Source organism: Sorghum bicolor, chromosome 1 (genome assembly GCF_000003195.3).
Source record: "Sorghum bicolor cultivar BTx623 chromosome 1, Sorghum_bicolor_NCBIv3, whole genome shotgun sequence".
Taxonomy (NCBI): domain Eukaryota; kingdom Viridiplantae; phylum Streptophyta; class Magnoliopsida; order Poales; family Poaceae; genus Sorghum; species Sorghum bicolor.
This window is the reverse complement of record NC_012870.2, coordinates 30,522,538-30,545,177: the sequence shown is the minus strand read 5'-3', so window position 1 is coordinate 30,545,177 and position 22,640 is coordinate 30,522,538. Positions and strand designations below refer to the sequence as shown.

Below are 22,640 nucleotides of genomic sequence, written 5' to 3'. Positions count from 1 at the left end.
TTGGTCGTCTTGGTGGATTGTTAGGATCATCATGAGGCTTAAAAGGAGAGGGATAAGAGGGGTCTCTAAGGTCAAGGATGGATTTAGAATTTGTGAACATGGAAGGGGAGCAGATAGAATCTTCTATATCGTTTAGCTCTCCTTCACTTGATATGTCATCCTCGACTTCTTCATAACAGGAACCAGGACATTCTCTAAGAGAATCATTATTGTAAGGATTTGAATTATCCCTGCTTGAAGGTCTCTTATGGAACCAGAAGTCTAAACCATCAGTATCTGAAAGATTTACGGTAGAAATTCCTTCCTCCCTTGGAGAATTTTGGGGTATTGATGGTTTAGGATCGATAGCTAAAGTTTGGGATTGAAGTGGTTGTTATCTGGCTATTGAAACTTCTTCTTCTTGTCTAGGAAGTGGTTCTTTCTCTTCCTCAGAGATATAAATGCTAGGAAACTTTCCACTCAATGAATCAATTAAATCCCTAGCTTCACTAGCAGGTAGGTGATAGAAGGATCCTCTAGAGGCTGTATTCAAGGTTTGCTTATTTTCCCTACTAAGGCCCTCAAAAAAGTGAATTAGAAGAACTTCTTCTGGAATAGAAAGCTTTGGGCCAGTGAGAGTAAGGTTAATAAAGCGGACCCATGATTTACCAAGAGATTCTTCTTCCAGTTGTCTAAAAGAAATAATCTCACACCGAAGTTCCACCACTTTGGAGATTGGAAAATATTTAAAAAGAAAAACTATTATATAACTCCTTCCAATCTCCATGAACACTCCCTACTTTGAGTTTGTACCAATGTTTAGCTTTTCCTGTTAAAGAGAACAGAAAGAGCTTCCATTTAAGGGTATCATCGGACATGCCTTCTATGCGAAGGAGGTCACAGACTCGATAAAACTCTCTTAGGTGTGTGTATGGGTTTTCTTCACCTTCTCCTGAGAAAGGTTGTTTTTGAACAAATTCTATGTATTCGGGGTCTATCTCAAAACTAGATGCTATGATAGGCTTTGAAGATTTTGGTGGTTCGAGATGTGTTCCCGTAGGTCTATGAAACTACTAGATAGACATGTTTGCATTCATGATAGACCAGAGATCAAGGATTAGATAATAAGAAAGAATAGCAGAGATAAGGCAAAAGATAAAAGGAAATATATGTATATATATTTTTTATTTTTTTAGAAAATGATTAAGCTAGTTCGTAGTCAACTCAGCAACCGTTTCCCCGGCAACGGCGCCAAAAATGCTTGTTGACACTTGCTAACACCACTTGAATACTAGGTTGTCATCCCCAGCATGGCACTAGAGTGTACTATGGTATTTATACGCACACAGATAAATCCGCAAGCGCAAGAATACCGTTGTAGCTTTTACCCGGTTAAAGGTTTTATCGTATCCACAGGGAAACAGAAGAACTGATCTACACTCTAACTTAACCTAGATAGATAGATAGGTGTAAATAGGAAAGATGGTAGAATTGAATAAGAATAATATTAAAGGTAAGATAACAATGGGTGATAATAGGGGAATAGAGAGTAGAGCAATCTAGTATATGGGCGATGGCAGGAGAATAGAGAGGATAACTTTGGTTTTTCTACTTCAAAGGGGTATGTCTATGTCTGGGACGAACCACGTGATAAGAATACACCACAAAGGATGCTTATCCATAGGCCGATAAACCCTACCAGTCTTGCTAACAGGAGGTGGACTAAAGGGGACCAACATAACTGTCACCTACGCGGCCTACCACATGATCCGGCTAGACAGGGGATATCCACAAGTAATCTAGGTCTAAGCACCACACTTACACCTATACTACAACTCTCACCTATAGCGTTCTATAGATTAAAGTACTCAAAAGAGTTGTGAACCAGAACATACATGGATAGTAATTGCATAATGAAATAGAAGTAGATTACCAGAGTCATCCCATGAGCAAGCTTGATTAGAGCTTGATCATGGCGAAGTACAACCGGAGGAAGAACCGATAGGCCGGCCTCTCCTCCAATCCTCCCTCGCTCTCCATCTCGCTACTATCTAGATCTACTCTAGTTTAAAGATGAGAGGAGAGCTCTCATCTCCAAACTCTAGCTTTTGCTCTGTCTATGAATAATGAATAAGGATGAAGGGGTGTCTCCTCCAGGGGCAAGGGGGCCTGCTTATATAGTCCCCTCAAGTGAATCTGGGTCGTCGGATCAAACCGACATTAATCGCATGGTTTTCTTTGATCCTTTAGGTCGGTGGAGCATGATCCGCGAAATTGAACGTGATTGGTTCTTGTAGCTGGGCGGGCGCCCAAGGGGGGAGGGCAGGCGCCCTGCCCCCAAGCCCGCTCGACTTCCCGTTCGTTCGCGTGGCTTCTGGAGTCTTCTAGATAATAGAAAATTGCACGACACGTTAATATCTCTATGTAAACCCGACATGTGGGTCTTTCCTCCATATTTCCTGATAACCCCTTGCAGAAATAGATAAACACCAAAACTCGTGGAATTCTGTCAGATAAAACCCTAAGTCTGGGTGTTGGTTGCATTTGGATCTTTTTCTTTATTTATTTGATAATTAAATTTGGTACTTAAGGACCGTCAACAGCTTGCTGGAATGGTCAGTTCCCACAAACAGACCTTGCCTTCTTTCTCACCACTAAATTCAAGGCATTAAGGGCTGTCTCAGAATCTGGTAGTCTAAGTTGTCGAATCTAAAATAGACTATTGCAAATATCAAGTTAGTCATCTATTTTTTAGATTATGTTGAGGAGTGGAGAGATTTATCAGTTGACGAATGGAATTTTAGAGACCTAATCAGTGAGAAATTGTCAGGGTTGCCTCACCAACCAAGGTTGTATTGGAGGCAGAAGGGAACTATCAAATGGGTAAAACTTGGTGATGAAAACACCAAGTTCTTTCATGCTAATGCATCTATCACACAGAGGAGAAATTTAATCACTATTTTGGGTGACAATTCAGGCTCCACAATGTATAATCATGAGCAAAAAGCTAGTTTGTTCTGGAATTAAAGAAAGGTTTGGAATGTCCAATTTTTAGGAGATGCTTTTTGATCTGCCCTCACTCTTGCTTCAAAATGACAGTTTATCCACCCTTGAGGAGCCTTTTGAAGAGGCTGAGATTGATGAAATCATCAAAGTATTGCCCACTAACAAATCTATAGGGCTAGATGGCTTTAATAATGAGTTTATCAAAAGATGTTGGCACATCATAAAACAAGATTTCTATAACCTAGGCAGGAGTTTCTTTATGAATAACATATGTCTGAGAAGCATTAATAGCTCTTTTATTACTCTCATCCCCAAGATAGATGATCCCTCTAGAGTAGCAGACTTCAGACCAATATCACTTCTAAACACGTCAGTGAAGGTGCTCACCAAACTCCTAGCAAATAGACTCCAACCTCTGATCACAAGGCTAGTTTATAAAAATCAGTATGGCTTTATCAAGTCAAGGACAATTCAAGATTGCTTAGCATGGACTTTTGAATATTTGCACAACTGTCGTAAGAGCAAAAAGGAGATGGTCATTTTGAAGCTTGATTTTGAAAAATCTTTTGACAAAATTGAGCACAAAGCCATGGTTGAAATCATGAGATCAAAAGGTTTTGGCGAGAGGTGGCTTTCCTAGATGGAATCCATTTTTAGTTCTGGCACCTCTTCAATGCTTCTAAATGGCGTTTGTGGAAAAGTTTTTCACTGTAGAAGAGGAGTCAGGCAGGGAGACCCTCTATGTCCTTTACTCTTTGTACTAGCTGCTGATTTGTTGCAATCAATCATTAATAGGGCAAAAGAACTAGGCCTTCTCAGATTGCTGACCCCCCTGCAATGCACCAATGACTTTCCAATTCTGCAGTATGCAGATGACACACTAATAATCTTGGAAGGATGTGCAAGGCAATTCTTCATCCTCAAAGCTTTACTCAGTTCCTTCTGAGAATCGACAAGTTTAAGAGTAAACTTCCAGAAATCCATGATGGTCCCAATTAACATTTCCTAGGACAAGTTACACCATCTATCTAGGACTTTCGATTGCTCCACTAGGTCTTTGCCCTTCACATATCTTGGTTTACCTCTAGGACTAACAAAGCCAAAAATCAAGGAATTCTTACCTATTGTCAGTAGATGTGAAAGAAGATAGGTCACCACATCTACCATTCTTTCCCAAGCTGGAAGGCTGCAACTGACAAACTCTGTCTTCATTGCTCTCTCAACCTTCTTCATGAGCACTTTCTATTTGCATGTGACTGTCAGAGAGCAAATAGACAAGTACAGAAAGCACTGCCTGTGGAGGGGCTCTGATGATACCAATAGAATCAATGCAAAGGTTGCCTGGCCCTTGGTCACTAGTGAAACGACCCAGATTTTTCCACAGATTCGAATTATAATGTGATAATTCAAAAATTGAACCATCGCATTATCATATATCAGCTGTTATCGTAGTCATACATCGTGAGAAACAAGATTACAACACATTTGCTTTACAACTCTTGATTAACAAGCTTATTACATTGTTTTTCTAGCGGAAACACACGCGAGTCTTTATCAGAGTCGATGTAGCGCGACAGCGGTGAAGGCTCCTCCTTCACGGACAATCATCAGAGTCGGCGTAGTTTATCAGCGGGCGCAGCCTTCATCTCTGAACCAAACTTGAGCGCAGGAACGAGACCACCTAATCCTTCTATTCTCCGTAGTTATCGTCATAGATCACGTTCAAAACCTGCTAAACAATTTTCAGTACGATTTGTACTGGCCACTGGCTCCCACCCTATGCTTTTGCGTAAGCTTTGTGGTAAGTGGAATGCAAAAGGGTAGATCAAGAGGCCTATATATGGCTGTAGTTTTTCCTATGCAAGTTCATCAATATTTTAATAATAATAATTCATCAAGTTTTAATCCATCTCAACCACACGTCCATCCATCCATCCATCCCATCACACATAACTTACCACACTCTCACTCTCTAGGCGGCAAGTACGACTCCCGCTCGTGCCTTGCCTCAACGGCCAACGCCGGATCCAACACAAACCCAGGGGAAGGTAGAAAGGACTCCTCTCACTAGTCAAGCGAAGCGGAACATAGGAAAGGTCCATAGCCGAGAAGACGGCATATGTATCGATCGATCAACCAAACTCTGCAGAGGTTTACACTAACCACAAGATCACCATCATCGACGAACCGGCTCGTCTAGGCTGATACCGGGCTGCCTTCCAACTAAATATGATGCCACCCTACCACTCAGGACTGGGGCCATACCGGAGTACCACCGGCATGCTGAGACTGTGAGGCGTAGTACCGGGCCCCCAAGGGTCACTACGCTGTCTTAGGAGGGTGTGGGTCCTCATGCCCGTACCTCCCTACACTATCCGCTATCAACCTAGTAGTAGTGGCACCGCACTAGCTGGTCGTACATCCGTCCCGCACCATAATAAGGCGAGTGGCGTGTAAGGCTTCCTACGAACCGGTTCTCAGAACATCTCAGTCCTTAGGGTAACCGAACAGGACATCTTCACGAGGGGCCAGCCGATGCCCCTCTCGACGGGACACCCGGCTACCCCGTGCTATACAGCACCTCCCATCCGGTGCTTCGTCCCACGAAGACACTCCACTCCGGGACCTCTCCCTGTCACATGTACCCGCCACAGGTATCTCTCATGGAGAACGCCCAGGTAGCGTTCCCCGGCAAGACTTGTCCCAAGACTCGTCGTAAATCCTGCTCGGTCGACTCGACCCTCACCACACACCCAAGACACACGCCAAGATCTCCCCATATCCATTATCCATTTCTTAACCAGTTATCGGCACACGTGCCTTATCCACTCACATCTAATCCTCCACAATGCATCACATCACAGATATAATGCGTTGTAGAAGCAGTAGCAAGTAGTATGCAAGCATCTAACCTAACAGCGGGTGTGCGAGGGTTATAGGTTGCAACAAGGCAATGGCTCACAAGCATTTCTACCATGCAACCTATCATAGTTCATTTGCATAAAAGTAAAGCACTAGCATCTATAATATTGCATGTCTAATAGGATTCTACGAGGTTGGGTGGGACGTGGCACCTGTCGAGTGACATTTCCAAGATCCTCAGTTCACTTGTAGTTGTACTCATCCAAGGTCTTTCTCCTATCTGCATGTCCTTCCTTCGACTGGTTCCGATTCGATCAACGCTACCCGAAGCAACTACCTCGTAAACGACAAACAAGGCGAAACAATCAAACCACTAGACCTAGAAAGATCGTGATAAGAGGCGACAAAACACTGAAGCACAACTACACTGAAAGAGCACCGAAAGGAAAACAACTTAGCCCTCTCGGCGGATGTCCGATCCCTGGGCTAAAAGAAACGGAAATGGTTGTTCACCAAGTACAAGCCAGAGTCTTAGCCTAGCCGGTACTTCCCGGGTCGATCGTGTCGACCTGTACGGCTTTATTAAATGGCTTAGACTCTAACTCATTCTAAGCAAACACCACAACTTACAGTCTTTCGATCCAAGTGTCATAGAGATCGACAGGAATCGTAAAGACTATGAGCACGAGAAGTTCCGGTCTCTCTCAACCCATACGCCATTGTAGTTGGCGAGAGCCAAGAGAGGGTGGAATAAAGAGAGAAGAAGAAGGGAAGTGGTCTACTCCTTCCAATACTCATGCCACGGCAAAAGACAGGGCATAAGAGGGAGTGACACACCAAGGACACGAGTGCTCAAACTACTTGTAGGGCGCCACAACCTAGGTGCACTAAATGCACTAAGACATCACTAAGGTTCTTAGCGGTGCGGTTGTCACCGCGAGAACCAAAGAAATGCTACGGTTGATTAAGTACAAGCATACAAGAGTTTAAGCACAAAGAACCAAAAAGGCAGGGAAGGGATACGAGATTCATCTTCGTGTGACCCACTCGCCATAGCAACAGCGAGAATCGCGGGAATGGAATCAAAACACTAAGCAAGCAAAAGGGGCAAACCCACATCTTACTGGATCGACGGGGATTAAGAATAAGAGAGAAGAACGAAATCACACTCTTCCAACCAACACGCCATGGAACAATCGACAGTTGGAGGAACAAACACAATCCCACGAACTACACCAACTCATAACACTTTACGACCTAGGTGCCTCTGAGTCAGCAGAAGGTCATTCCTATAGTTCCAGGTGATGCGGTTGTCATCGCGGGAACTAGGGAAATGCCCGGGTCTAGGTGGCATAAGCATACGAGACGAATAAGATAAACATGCGAGAAACTAGGTAAAACCCGATAACCATGGCGAGGTGACTCGCGGCCATGAGCTCCACCTAACGAGTTGGCTTTCGTAAGTCCCACAAAGGTTGTCCTCTAATTCGTATCCCACTAGACTAGGTCACTTAGGTCTCGAGTGTGCGGATAAGAACCGCGTCGATAAAGACATCGAGTCCACGATGACCATGTCTGCGGGACAAGAACAAGAGCTAACGACCGTGGCACGACAGAGTCAACTGAACACGGGAAACGAGTTACGCTCGGCATCGCGATCACGGTGGGACGAACCCACGATCGAAATGATCAAACGTATTACGATCCCCCGACCGGCTCGAAGGCACGATCCAAAGCGACAAGAACCACACAACCCGCAAGAACCACAACTTGACAAATGACTAAACAACAACACCAACACGACGATATCTCGAAGTAGCACATTTCCATAGCACGAGAGATAGAGATAGATAAGTAAATAGATAAATAGACCGGCACGAAGGCACGGCACAGGCATGGATATAGACGAAGATAGATCATGCATTAGACAAGATATGAGATGAATGATCATGTACAAACGACAGATAACGAAATGATGTATGGACAGATATGAATTAATACGGAGTTCCAACGTCGGCTAGGGTTTAGGGGGTTTCGACCTCGCAGACGGCAGGCTTCAGGTCGCGGTCGTGGACGAAGGCGTCGGGGTGGTCCTCCGCTCGGCGTTGGAAGCAGATCGACGGGCCTGTGTCGCGGTTCGGCTCGATGGTCACGGGCTCAAAGTCGAGGACGGAGCCATGGACGCCGAACGTGGTCGTGGTGCTTGGTCACCGCAGCGACGTCGCGGCTACCACGCTGCTGTCGGGGTGGGGACCGCGGCGAGCACGTGGCCAAGGGCTCGGGCGACGTCGGGGTGGCGCTCAGTGATGCGTGGCTGCGGGCGACGTCGTGGTCGGGGCGAGGTCGGTGTCGCTGTCTTGCTGCTCGGCGTCGCGGCTGCAGGGGTCGGAGCGGGGCGAGCTCGACGTGGCGGGCGGCTCCGGTGCAGCGTCGTCGTGGGCTCCTGGGCGAGGTGCTCGGTGAAGTCCTTGTCGAGGACGTGCGGCGTCGCGTCGCTTGATGTCGACTCCGGTGTGGTCGGGGTCGAGGCTTGGCGCAGAGGAAGGGGCGCGAGCACGGCGTCGGGGTCGCGGTGCGGCTCGGCGGTGCTCGGCGGCGTCGTGGCCCGGGGCGAGGTGCTCGGCGAGGGCGCGGAGCTCCTGCTGGGGCGTCGAGGTCGTGGCCGCTGCCGAGGCTCGTAAAGACGAGGTCGTCGCGGACGTCGTGGGCTCCTGGTGACCGTGGCGAGGACGAAGACGCGGTCGTCGGAGATTCGGCCGGAGCTCGGTGGCGAAGCGCTGCGGGAGGGGGCTTGGCGTCGCGGCGGCTCGGCGTCGCGGCAGCTCGGCGTCGCAGCAGGGGCGTCGAGGTCGCCGGACGAGGGCGGGGTCGGCGTGGCGACGGTGGGGGCTCGATGGAGCGCACCAGGGCGAGCTGCTGCAGCAGTGAGGGAGAAAGGCAACAGTGGCGGCGGCTTGGAGGAAGAAGAGGAGAGTGGCGGCTCGGGCTCTTATACGCGCCAGGCTAGGGTTCTAGGGGGAGCCACGGTCATCCTCGGCGTCCGTGTCCGCATCGGACACGCGGCGTGGATCAAGCGGGTGGGCATGGACGTCGGGGGCGCGCGCGGGTCTTCTCCTCCTTGAAGCGGCGGCGGCGGCGGTTCTGCCTGGGAGCGTTCCGCTCCTAGGGCAGAGGTGGGGCGCGGCTGCTGGGCCGGTCGCGACTTGGGCCAGGGCAGGGGAGCGAGGCAGGCCGACCTGGCTGGGCCGGTTGCGGATGGTGGGCTGCGCGAGGGTGCTAGGCCGCGGGGGGGTTGGGGAGGCCGACTGGGCCAGATGGTTGGCTGGGCTGGCGGTGAGGGAAAAAGAGGGGGAAGGAGTGGTGGGCTGGTTGAGGGGTTGAGCCCAAGAGGAATAAGAATGCTCTTCCCATTTATATTTCAAGGAGACAGAGAGGGAAAAGAATATTCCAATTTCTATTTGGAGAAAGGAATTGAAGGATTTTCCACTATTTGCTAAAATGATTGAGCGGGAAAGGGAAAAGAGATTGAGATGAGTCACCATGAATTTAAGATAGATTTAGCGGCAGAGATTTGGTGATGAGATCAACAAGAGAAAAGTTTTGGAGAAGGGAATTTGGAAAAGAGTTCAAAATGGATTAAAGGAGTTTGAGACGTACTCCAATGAAAAGATTGAGAAAGGATTCGCTTCGCCTTAGAGATAGGCTCAACGAAGATTCGGGAAGGCTTTGCTACGGATTTGTGCACTCCAAAAGAAACTCAAAACCCTAAACAAGATCCAACTTAAGACCACTCACGAATAAGAGCACTCGTCTACAAACAATTCTATATGAATGCGACGACTTGTTAGCGGGTTAGAATCGAGTTAGACCTAAAAACTATATGCTTCACAAGATTACAAGAAAAATTTTTAAAAAGTTCGTATTTTTGGTTTTTCGTAAAAATCCGGGATGTTACAGTCCACCCTCCTTACAGGAATCTCGTCCCCGAGATTTAGGCGTTGCTCGGTTGGTGAAGAAACGAGGGCGTCGTTTCAGAAGTTCTTCTTACTTTTGAGTTGTTTTGCTTTTAGTATGATCGCTCCACAAACTTTTTCCAAAATGGGAGTGACTCTTGTTCCAAGTGTATGCAAGGCTCACTTGCAGTCGTTGGGCATCCAAATTCTCACATCAGGGCGATGGGTGTCCAAGAATCGCACGGGGTTGATGAACATCTGGCTCTCAAAGAGTGCATGGCAGGCTTAAACGTAGCTAGGGTTGTTGGCTTTCAATAGCTGTTTTTCGTGCATCACTCTTTGCAAAAAGCTTTTGAAAGGAAAGTTTTTCGGAAAAACAGGTTTCATAAATGGAGTGAAAGCGATTTTACAAAGTCAAATGGATTTTAAAGAGAGCTCAAACTGAAAATAGCTTTTGGAAAGGGTTGAAATCAGCGCAAATTTTGAAAACCAAGTTTATTTATTTTATTATAATTATTATTTTAAGATTTTTGATGTAAAAGATTTCAAATCAAGAGACTTTGAAACTCTTTTAGTTTTCTAAATGAGGCGTTGCTCTCTTTTATTTGAACTAAACAAACTAGTTTTGAAAATGATTAGAAATCATTTCTCTCTTTTGAAAGATAAAGCTTTAACAACAATAACATTTTCTTTCAAAACTTGTAAGTTCATTTTGTTTTTGCTAATTTTTTTTTTTGGAAGGCCGCAAACAAAATCTTTTTGCAATGGTTTTTGTTTAATAAATCACTGGCAATTCCTTTTTCTTTTTAAGAGAAGGTTGATTTTTAAAAAGGAATTTGGCTCTCGAGATAAAATCAAAGACCTTTAAAACAAAGCCGAGCCAATTCTTTGGTTTGAAAACCACTTTGTTGTTGAAAATCAAAACTTTTGTTTTTCTGAAGCGATTTTGTCATACCTTTTGAAAGATAACTTATTTTTAAATCATTTCATAAATAGAGTTTGAATAAAATTGAGTTGAGAAAAGGGTTAAAATGGCTCTCTTTGTGAAAACGAAAGATATTAAGAGAGTTTTGAAACACTTTTCCTTTTGAAACAAGGATGCTTTTGTTAGAGAGGGGACATTTTAACCAAAAGGAGAGAAAATTTTGAAGACAGGTTCATTTTGGAAGCCAAAAACAGTTTTGAAATAGGCGAGCAACACATGATGCAACAGCTTTACCTAACTTTTAACTTTGTTAGTCAGGGCCACCTATCTAGTCTCGGGACGGTCTTAGGTTTAGCCGACTAGGTTGGACGGAATCCAGAGTCTTACTCGCATAAAACAAGTTCTATGACTTACACTCAGACAACAAGAAGCAGAAGAAACGCAACAACATAAGATCCAAGCACTCAAACAGCATTGCAACTCCTAATGCATAGTGTTGACTTGAGGCGACTCACAGACCTTCAAAGTCTCACACGACTACCGATCTAGCGTGGGCGGTAATGGGGAAAGATCCCAACGGTCAACTTTATGAAACAGGGAGGTCAGTTAGCAGTAGAATTCAAGGCGAAGGGGGAAAACAAGTGTTGGCATCTATAACTCTACAAAAGATAGAATGTTTGGCTTCTAAACTAGTGTTTGGTCCTAAAGGTCTCGTCCTAGGGTCAAGTATGGCTCTGATACCAACTGAAACGACCCAGATTTTTCCACAAAGGGAAAAATCCACAGATTCGAATTATAATGTGATAATTCAAAAATTGAACCATCGCATTATCATATATCAGCTGTTATCGTAGTCATACATCGTGAGAAACAAGATTACAACACATTTGCTTTACAACTCTTGATTAACAAGCTTATTACATTGTTTTTCTAGCGGAAACACACGCGAGTCTTTATCAGAGTCGATGTAGCGCGACAGCGGTGAAGGCTCCTCCTTCACGGACAATCATCAGAGTCGGCGTAGTTTATCAGCGGGCGCAGCCTTCATCTCTGAACCAAACTTGAGCGCAGGAACGAGACCACCTAATCCTTCTATTCTCCGTAGTTATCGTCATAGATCACGTTCAAAACCTGCTAAACAATTTTCAGTACGATTTGTACTGGCCACTGGCTCCCACCCTATGCTTTTGCGTAAGCTTTGTGGTAAGTGGAATGCAAAAGGGTAGATCAAGAGGCCTATATATGGCTGTAGTTTTTCCTATGCAAGTTCATCAATATTTTAATAATAATAATTCATCAAGTTTTAATCCATCTCAACCACACGTCCATCCATCCATCCATCCCATCACACATAACTTACCACACTCTCACTCTCTAGGCGGCAAGTACGACTCCCGCTCGTGCCTTGCCTCAACGGCCAACGCCGGATCCAACACAAACCCAGGGGAAGGTAGAAAGGACTCCTCTCACTAGTCAAGCGAAGCGGAACATAGGAAAGGTCCATAGCCGAGAAGACGGCATATGTATCGATCGATCAACCAAACTCTGCAGAGGTTTACACTAACCACAAGATCACCATCATCGACGAACCGGCTCGTCTAGGCTGATACCGGGCTACCTTCCAACTAAATACGATGCCACCCTACCACTCAGGACTGGGGCCATACCGGAGTACCACCGGCATGCTGAGACTGTGAGGCGTAGTACCGGGCCCCCAAGGGTCACTACGCTGTCTTAGGAGGGTGTGGGTCCTCATGCCCGTACCTCCCTACACTATCCGCTATCAACCTAGTAGTAGTGGCACCGCACTAGCTGGTCGTACATCCGTCCCGCACCATAATAAGGCGAGTGGCGTGTAAGGCTTCCTACGAACCGGTTCTCAGAACATCTCAGTCCTTAGGGTAACCGAACAGGACATCTTCACGAGGGGCCAGCCGATGCCCCTCTCGACGGGACACCCGGCTACCCCGTGCTATACAGCACCTCCCATCCGGTGCTTCGTCCCACGAAGACACTCCACTCCGGGACCTCTCCCTGTCACATGTACCCGCCACAGGTATCTCTCATGGAGAACGCCCAGGTAGCGTTCCCCGGCAAGACTTGTCCCAAGACTCGTCGTAAATCCTGCTCGGTCGACTCGACCCTCACCACACACCCAAGACACACGCCAAGATCTCCCCATATCCATTATCCATTTCTTAACCAGTTATCGGCACACGTGCCTTATCCACTCACATCTAATCCTCCACAATGCATCACATCACAGATATAATGCGTAGTAGAAGCAGTAGCAAGTAGTATGCAAGCATCTAACCTAACAGCGGGTGTGCGAGGGTTATAGGTTGCAACAAGGCAATGGCTCACAAGCATTTCTACCATGCAACCTATCATAGTTCATTTGCATAAAAGTAAAGCACTAGCATCTATAATATTGCATGTCTAATAGGATTCTACGAGGTTGGGTGGGACGTGGCACCTGTCGAGTGACATTTCCAGGATCCTCAGTTCACTTGTAGTTGTACTCATCCAAGGTCTTTCTCCTATCTGCATGTCCTTCCTTCGACTGGTTCCGATTCGATCATCGCTAACCGAAGCAACTACCTCGTAAACGACAATCAAGGCGAAACAATCAAACCACTAGACCTAGAAAGATCGTGATAAGAGGCGACAAAACACTGAAGAACAACTACACTAAAAGAGCACCGAAAGGAAAACAACTTAGCCCTCTCGGCGGATGTCCGATCCCTGGGCTAAAAGAAATGGGAATGGTTGTTCACTAAGTACAAGCCAGAGTCTTAGCCTAGCCGGTACTTCCCGGGTTAACTGAGTCAACCTGTACGGCTTTATTAAATGGCTTAGACTCTAACTCATTCTAAGCAAACACCACAACTTACAGTCTTTCGATCCAAGTGTCATAGAGATCGACAGGAATCGTAAAGACTATGAGCACGAGAAGTTCCGGTCTCTCTCAACCCATACGCCATTGTAGTTGGCGAGAGCCAAGAGAGGGTGGAATAAAGAGAGAAGAAGAAGGGAAGTGGTCTACTCCTTCCAATACTCATGCCACGGCAAAAGACAGGGCATAAGAGGGAGTCACACACCAAGGACACGAGTGCTCAAACTACTTGTAGGGCGCCACAACCTAGGTGCACTAAATGCACTAAGACATCACTAAGGTTCTTAGCGGTGCGGTTGTCACCGCGAGAACCAAAGAAATGCTACGGTTGATTAAGTACAAGCATACAAGAGTTTAAGCACAAAGAACCAAAAAGGCAGGGAAGGGATACGAGATTCATCTTCGTGTGACCCACTCGCCATAGCAACAGCGAGAATCGCGGGAATGGAATCAAAACACTAAGCAAGCAAAAGGGGCAAACCCACATCTTACTGGATCGACGGGGATTAAGAATAAGAGAGAAGAACGAAATCACACTCTTCCAACCAACACGCCATGGAACAATCGACAGTTGGAGGAACAAACACAATCCCACGAACTGCACCAACTCATATCATTCCGCGACCTAGGTGCTTCTGAATCGGCACAAGGTCATTCCTATAGTTCCAGACGATGCGGTTGTCATCGCGGGAACTAGGGGAAATGCCTGGGTCTAGGTGGCATAAGCATACGAGACAGATAAGATATTCGTGCGAGAAAAACAGGTAAAGCCCGATGGCCATGGCGAGGTGGACTCGCGGCCATGATCTTCACCTAACGAGTTGGCTTTCATAAGTCCCACGATTGTCGTCCGCTAGTCTCCCACTAAACTAGGTCACGAGTGGCTTGCCAGGTGCGGGTAGGAGGCGCACCGACAGCAAGTCCATGGTGACCACGCCTGTGGGTCAAATAGGGTCGCTAACGATCATGGCACTAGAGAGTCGATTAAACACGAGAAAACGAGTTACGCTCGGCATCAAGATCACGGCGGGACAAACCCACGATCGAGATGATCAAACGCACTACCATTTTCCCGACCGGCTCGAAGGCTCGGTCCTCAGGCAAATAACAAAAAGAAAGAACATCGACAACACGAGAGTAGGGACATGCTTGGCACTACGACCATGGCGAGACGAACTCGCGATCGCAACATTCAAACACGTCACTCTCTCAACCGGCTCGACGGCACGGTCCACAACGACAAGAACAAACACACAAAGAATCGCGACTCAACCAAAGACAACACAAGGGACACGATGACAACTCGGAGTAGCACATTTCCATAGCACGAGAGATAGAGATAGATAAGTAAATAGATAAATAGACCGGCACGAAGGCATGGCACAGGCATGGATATAGACGAAGATAGATCATGCATTAGACAAGATATGAGATGAATGATCATGTACAAACGACAGATAACGAAATGATGTATGGACAGATATGAATTAATACGGAGTTCCAACGTCGGCTAGGGTTTAGGGGGTTTCGACCTCGCAGACGGCAGGCTTCAGGTCGCGGTCGTGGACGAAGGCGTCGGGGTGGTCCTCCGCTCGGCGTTGGAAGCAGATCGACGGGCCTGTGTCGCGGTTCGGCTCGATGGTCACGGGCTCAAAGTCGAGGACGGAGCCATGGACGCCGAACGTGGTCGTGGTGCTTGGTCACCGCAGCGACGTCGCGGCTACCACGCTGCTGTCGGGGTGGGGACCGCGGCGAGCACGTGGCCAAGGGCTCGGGCGACGTCGGGGTGGCGCTCAGTGATGCGTGGCTGCGGGCGACGTCGTGGTCGGGGCGAGGTCGGTGTCGCTGTCTTGCTGCTCGGCGTCGCGGCTGCAGGGGTCGGAGCGGGGCGAGCTCGACGTGGCGGGCGGCTCCGGTGCAGCGTCGTCGTGGGCTCCTGGGCGAGGTGCTCGGTGAAGTCCTTGTCGAGGACGTGCGGCGTCGCGTCGCTTGATGTCGACTCCGGTGTGGTCGGGGTCGAGGCTTGGCGCAGAGGAAGGGGCGCGAGCACGGCGTCGGGGTCGCGGTGCGGCTCGGCGGTGCTCGGCGGCGTCGTGGCCCGGGGCGAGGTGCTCGGCGAGGGCGCGGAGCTCCTGCTGGGGCGTCGAGGTCGTGGCCGCTGCCGAGGCTCGTAAAGACGAGGTCGTCGCGGACGTCGTGGGCTCCTGGTGACCGTGGCGAGGACGAAGACGCGGTCGTCGGAGATTCGGCCGGAGCTCGGTGGCGAAGCGCTGCGGGAGGGGGCTTGGCGTCGCGGCGGCTCGGCGTCGCGGCAGCTCGGCGTCGCAGCAGGGGCGTCGAGGTCGCCGGACGAGGGCGGGGTCGGCGTGGCGACGGTGGGGGCTCGACGGAGCGCACCAGGGCGAGCTGCTGCAGCGGTGAGGGAGAAAGGCAACCGTGGCGGCGGCTTGGAGGAAGAAGAGGAGAGTGGCGGCTCGGGCTCTTATACGCGCCAGGCTAGGGTTCCAGGGGGAGCCACGGTCATCCTCGGCGTCCGTGTCCGCATCGGGACACGCGGCGTGGATCAAGCGGGTGGGCATGGACGTCGGGGGCGCGCGCGGGTCTTCTCCTCCTTGAAGCGGCGGCGGCGGCGGCTCTGCCTGGGAGTGTTCCGCTCCTAGGGCAGAGGTGGGGCGCGGCTGCTGGGCCGGCCGCGACTTGGGCCAGGGCAGGGGAGCGAGGCAGGCCGACCTGGCTGGGCCGGTTGCGGATGGTGGGCTGCGCGAGGGTGCTAGGCCGCGGGGGGGTTGGGGAGGCCGACTGGGCCAGATGGTTGGCTGGGCTGGCGGTGAGGGAAAAAGAGGGGGAAGGAGTGGTGGGCTGGTTGAGGGGTTGAGCCCAAGAGGAATAAGAATGCTCTTCCCATTTATATTTCAAGGAGACAGAGAGGGAAAAGAATATTCCAATTTCTATTTGGAGAAAGGAATTGAAGGATTTTCCACTATTTGCTAAAATGATTGAGCGGGAAAGGGAAAAGAGATTGAGATGAGTCACCATGAATTTAAGATAGATTTAGCGGTAGAGATTTGGTGATGAGATCAACAAGAGAAAAGTTTTGGAGAAGGGAATTTGGAAAAGAGTTCAAAATGGATTAAAGGAGTTTGAGACGTACTCCAATGAAAAGATTGAGAAAGGATTCGCTTCGCCTTAGAGATAGGCTCAACGAAGATTCGGGAAGGCTTTGCTACGGATTTGTGCACTCCAAAAGAAACTCAAAACCCTAAACAAGATCCAACTTAAGACCACTCACGAATAAGAGCACTCGTCTACAAACAATTCTATATGAATGCGACGACTTGTTAGCGGGTTAGAATCGAGTTAGACCTAAAAACTATATGCTTCACAAGATTACAAGAAAATTTTTTAAAAAGTTCGTATTTTTGGTTTTTCGTAAAAATCCGGGATGTTACAACTAGGCCAAAAATTGAAGGAAGTTTGGGGATTTTAGATCTAAGAACAAAAAAATGAGGTCTTGCTGATCAAAAACCTGCATAAGTTCTTTAATAGGATTGACATCCCATGGGTACAGTTGCTCTAGGAGAAATATTACAATAGTGGCAAGCTTCCAAATCACACCAAGAAAGGGTCCTTCTGGTAGAGAGATATCCTCAAACTCCTTTACAAGTTCAAAGGAATGGCCCTAATCAGTGTTGAGAATGGTCATGTCTTTTTTGGGAGGACCTTTGGCTTGGCCAAGTGCCAAAGCAAGTTTTTCCCAAGCTCTATTCTTTGCCAAGAGCCCAAACCTGACACTTGAAGTTGCAAAGTCTAGACAATCCTTAATTCAAGACTTTCACCTGCCTCTGCCCACTGAAGCTTATTAGCAATTTCTTCAGTTGGAAGAAATAGTGAATAATTTCCAGCCTTCTGGAACAAATGACACTTGGACTTATATCTGGGGTAGACAGAGTTTCTCATGTGCAAAAGCCTATAAGCACCTCTCAGGCTTAGCCTCGGTACATCCAGTATTTACATGGATATGGAAAACCTCCTGCCAACACAAACATAAAGTTTTCTTTTGGCTGCTAGCACAGGACAGACTTAGCACAAGAAACATCTTAAGAAGAAAGCATATGCACATACAATCCTATAATTGTGCTCTTTATAGCAATTCTTTTGAAGAGACTGTTGAGCATTTGTTTCTACAGTGTGATTTTGCAAGAGAATGCTGGAATTTGGTAGGAGTGACAGTCCCTCAGTCCCAAGATCCCTTCCAAGTCCTTGAAGTTGTCAGAGCTCAGCTCAATGTTCCTTTCTTTATGGAGATAATTTTTATTATGTCTTGGAGAATTTGGACAGTAAGATACAACTAGATCTTTAGGGGAGTTGAAGCAAGTACTCAGCAATGCAAACATATTTTCAAGAATGTCTTTGGCGCAGTTATACTTCGTGCAAAGAAGAAATATCTTCCTCAAATTAATTCATGGCTAGAGCTGTTTGTGTTTGTGTAATCCAGTTCATTTTCTTTGTTTTCTTTTTTGTTTTTTAATTGCCTTGGCTAAAACACTAGCTTTGCTTTGTAATGTTTGCTCTATTTTTTATTTTCAATAAATCTCAGTAGGGGCGCAAGCCCCTCCTGTTTGTTAAAAAAACACTATTCTCGGGTCCGGTCGTGATGATGTGGCAGCGTGCGGGGCTCGGTTCATGACGTAGAGAGGACCAGACCCCAGGGTGCGTCCGATCACCCATGATCGGACATCTATGGTCATGAAAGAACCCTCTCTAGTTGCTTACTTGAAGTGATTGATTGATTGATCTCTTGCCATGACAGTATAATCACCTCACTCACTCTCTTCTATTTACATTGTTATATAGTTATAACTTGTGTAGTGAAACTGTTAGTTTGAGAGCTTTTAGTTTGTTGAATAGCTTGTTTAGTGAAGCTCTTAGTGTAGTTGGTTTCAGAGCTTTTTGAGAGTAGTGACTTGGCCTTTGTGTGATACATAGAGATCATAGATAACTAGACTTCAAATGTAGAAAAAATAAAAATACATTGCGACAGGATAGTTTTTATTTTTAGTGAGTGGATAACATATTGCATTAGTAATGTTTTGCAGGGAATTAAACCATCCGTGCAGTAACCGCCCGGTCACTGGAGCTTCCTAAAGAAAACGATTTTAAGCTAGTAGCTATCCACTCACTATTTAGAAGGGTATTAATGTCTAACTGACGTTAGTTACATCTGATCCACTTGGTCTACAGTCTGTACGTTTCGGACTCGCGCTATTGTCTGTATAGAGACTTTGGAAGTTTGATTGACATATGTTGTCGTACATTTGTCATATATGGACAAGCTAGAGTGACATCGCTGCCGTGTCATTGTCACCGTCTAGCTGCGATTTAATATATTTTAATTTACAAGAATAAAAAGGCCTCGATGCTCAAGCTCAGAGCTCATCTAGTCAATATCACTTGATCTGTTTCATTTTTATATACTTAATAAGTTAATATTAAGACAAAGGATCCTTTCATGCATTTTTCCCCTTCCCACAATGCTCTCACACCATCTGTCCTGTATTCTTTTGTCTTTTTTTACTTTTCATTTCACAATGCACCCACATCCCCTATATCCCATGCAACCCAGGCTCATGATCCATACTCATACAAGTTAGAACAACTCACATCTAACAATAGTACCGAGTTAGATTTCAAGATATGTCAAGCAACCGTACACATTTCGATTCCAAGACATATTGTAACAAATGTCAAGCACCTCTCATGATCAGTTGAATAAATCTCTAAGCCGTAAATTGTTCAAATCACCATGCAACAAATTATGGAGTCCATGCAACATATGTACATGTTTGCTAGTAACTCTCATATGCTACTCCATGGATGCTTTATGCCAGGTAAGAATTATCAACATATACTACAATGGTCTCACGTACTCTAAATTAAAATTACGTGTGTCCACAATCCACATAGTTTGGCCAACACAAATTTTATACTTCAAGAAGATCATGATATTTTTGTGTTTTTACCGCTATATTTCTATTGTCATCTTTATAATATGAACTTTGTCGGACCTATCAAACTTATGCAATGTCCAGGTCAGGGATTAGGAAAAATACCACAGATATATTCCAGTTTTAGTAGTATAAAGGACTTCAGCATAATGATGACTAAAGAGAATGGATCTTAGATTTGACAGCAACCTATAAAGAATGTAGTCTACTGCAACACTTGGGGCAATAATTAAAACATATGGTGGAATGAATATTAGCACCGATTGAATCAACAAGGATGGTTATAGTTACCACCGACCTATCAAATCCTCTAAGTTCACTACCGTGGCATCACTATTTGTTACCAAAGCAAACCTAGGCAATTCATCGAGACAAATAAGATGGCTGAAGGTGCTGCGTCAAGAACTGAGCAGAGTGAACATGACGAAGAGATGAGGGCATTTCGATGTTTGACATGTCAACATCTGGTACTTCCTCTGCAATTTCCTCAGTCGTGAAAGGAATGCTGCAATTGGAAATTAGGAAGGATCGACTAGATGTAAGTTTCGAGTGCATGAATCATGTGCAAAAGATTAAGACAGAACAATATATATATAAGTTCATGAACTGAAGTTCCAGGGACAACTAACCTTAAGTCATCATCTAGAAGAAATGAATTAGAGACTGGATTTTGCATGTCATTACTCACCATGTCCCTCATTCTGGCAACAACCTGCAAAGAACACATTGAGTTAGCTGAAAGCAAGAAACATGACTGCATGTCACAAAAGAGAAGATGAGAATGTACCTCAGCTGATACACTATGAGTACCATATTTATCGTCCCAGTACATCGTACATAGACGATATATCTGTCTCACACTTAATGCCTAGGAGAAATCAGTGAACCAAGATAAGGGTTTTAAACTGGAAGGATAATTCTAACAATCCCTAACTTGTACCATATAGGAATAGCACTATTGAAATTTGTCCATACCGGGCAAATATTTTTCTTAATCTGCTCAAGTGTCTTTTTGCTTTTCTGTGGAATAATCTGCAGTAGTCGTAGTGTATGAGAAGAAAACATAAAAACAACAAAATAATCTAGCTATCTAGAATGAATGAATTATACTAAGTTCTACCAGAAAGTCAACCGCTTGCCTAATGAACTGCAGCTCATCCCAAGCTGCACCTGCATGCTACAACATAGAAAAGAATAGGCACACTGTTGAATGCTGATCAAGATACAAATGAGAGAAAGGCCTGCTACGAACCTCTTCAGTGTCCACAATCCATTTCTCCAGCACACAAAGCCCAGATTTCACATATTCTCCATTTGAAAATGTGCAACATTCTCGTCGTAGGAGCATACTACAGATTAGAAAAAGGAAAACTAAATCGAAAGGTTTGTTGACCTGGATGTTTTTTTTCTGAAATATAATTGACATGCACAGCCTGACCTATTGAACAACTGCACATTAATGAAGGAGAAAACTTGAGTAACTAGCTTGCGGGTGAAAAAAGAAGGCACCTATATGAAGATTTGATCTGAAGATCAGTTATGAGTGAATAGATCATAAAGAATAAAAACTACTGAGTTAATAACTGTGGGTTTCCTAAAAATATAATAGCAATGGACGGGTGCAAAAGAGGCCGTTAAGTTCAAATGAAAAATTGGACCCAAGCTTCTCTAGCATTTTCCTTCCACACAATGCAATCAAATGGTCCTTAAACTTCATTGGGTTGTACAGTCATTCCTTCCACACTTCATGGGGTTTTGAAAAGCACGCATTCTGTTCATTCAACAAACATGAATCAAATGGACCACCTTATTCCCAAAAATGACCACTAGACAAGAAACCCTCGAAACAGCGAACCAGAATACAGCCAGATTGGATTCTTTTTCTTACAGTTCATTTACCAGTCTTAGGATGAAAATTTTGCTCTAGATCATGCCTGATGAACCCTTGGACTTAAGTTCCAGCTAGCATAAGATACTGAACCACATTAGAATTCTATCTATTGAATGGAAGATCTTGATTGCACAGTCATGTGAACATACTCAGAGCATGCACAGGGTTCCAGATTCAAAACTAAACATACTCCGAGCATGGCAAGTTGGTTATGGTAGGTATATGTTATATGTTTGGACTACTAACTATCTATTAGCTACTTCAGAGGATATAGGAATTACTTAAGTATCAACTCCCAAGTACACTTGCATGACTATGAATAACAACTGAAAAATCATGTAACATTAGTTGCCACCAATGGAATTTGCCGATAGAATGTTTGCACGTTTGTATGGAGTAACTCACAAAATTTTTATGTAGTCTATCCATCAATGAGTCCAAAAATTTTACAATCCGATCCCAATGAGTACTTATCGGTTGCTGCAAGGCTACATCAGGTGATCTCGATCTCCTTCCACTGCCTCCTCGAGCGAGTTTTGGTGCCTTTTTACCAACATAATAGAAGGTTGAAGCCATTGCTTCCCAAAATGAACTGATCAAAATTGTGCAGCCTCCAGCATAGAACTTTCATAAAGTTTGTGCTGGATGAAATCAGCAAGAAACTGGAGCTGTTAGATCACATACCTGAATGCAAAGGCTTAAAAGAGGTGATATCTCTTTCTTTAGATTGTCACGAATTAAGCCAAAGATCTTCTCCAAGGAAGCAGTTAGTTGTTGCTTAAATAGCATGGCTGGGTATCGAGCATCAATGTGTGACATGCTTGTTTGTTGTCCAAAGGCTCTTAAAGGAGACCGGAATGTCTGTAAGAATGTTTACAAAATCAATTACAGATAGCCATGGTATGTGTTTTTATCAGATATGTAACAATATGTATTCTATAAAAAACCCAAGGTCCACCATTGACTCTGTTGGCATGTTCTGAACAGAATTCAGGTTTCCTCTGGGAACTGCAGCTGCAACTTTCAAAGATCTCGTTTGAGAAAAAGTAAGCTACTATGGGCCTGTTTGGTAGAACGTTGCGGAAGCTGATTCTTTTCTAAGATAAACTCTATGCATACAATG

The 22,640-nt window shown here is 45.7% G+C and overlaps 1 protein-coding gene across 20 annotated transcripts in view; it reads right to left on the bottom strand.

Annotated features, from left to right (window-relative positions):
- Positions 19,740–22,640, bottom strand: part of LOC8062777 (protein OPAQUE1) — a 51,334-nt gene continuing 48,433 nt past the window's right edge. For 8 of the 20 annotated variants that reach the window (XM_021465484.1, XM_021465487.1, XM_021465491.1 and 5 more), the window contains 9 exons: positions 22,202–22,378; positions 21,923–22,060; positions 21,065–21,135; positions 20,879–20,975; positions 20,747–20,803; positions 20,602–20,658; positions 20,414–20,494; positions 20,256–20,338; positions 19,740–20,131 (listed from right to left, as the gene is read on the bottom strand). In XM_021465484.1, the coding sequence (XP_021321159.1) occupies positions 19,990–20,131; positions 20,256–20,338; positions 20,414–20,494; positions 20,602–20,658; positions 20,747–20,803; positions 20,879–20,975; positions 21,065–21,135; positions 21,923–22,060; positions 22,202–22,378 (903 nt within the window). In that variant the 3' untranslated portion in view covers positions 19,740–19,989. Of the gene's footprint in view, positions 20,132–20,255; positions 20,339–20,411; positions 20,495–20,601; positions 20,659–20,746; positions 20,804–20,878; positions 20,976–21,064; positions 21,398–21,922; positions 22,096–22,201; positions 22,379–22,640 lie in introns of those variants that run through there. The other 12 variants (XM_021465508.1, XR_002455370.1, XR_002455371.1 and 9 more) reach the window with 12 other exon arrangements.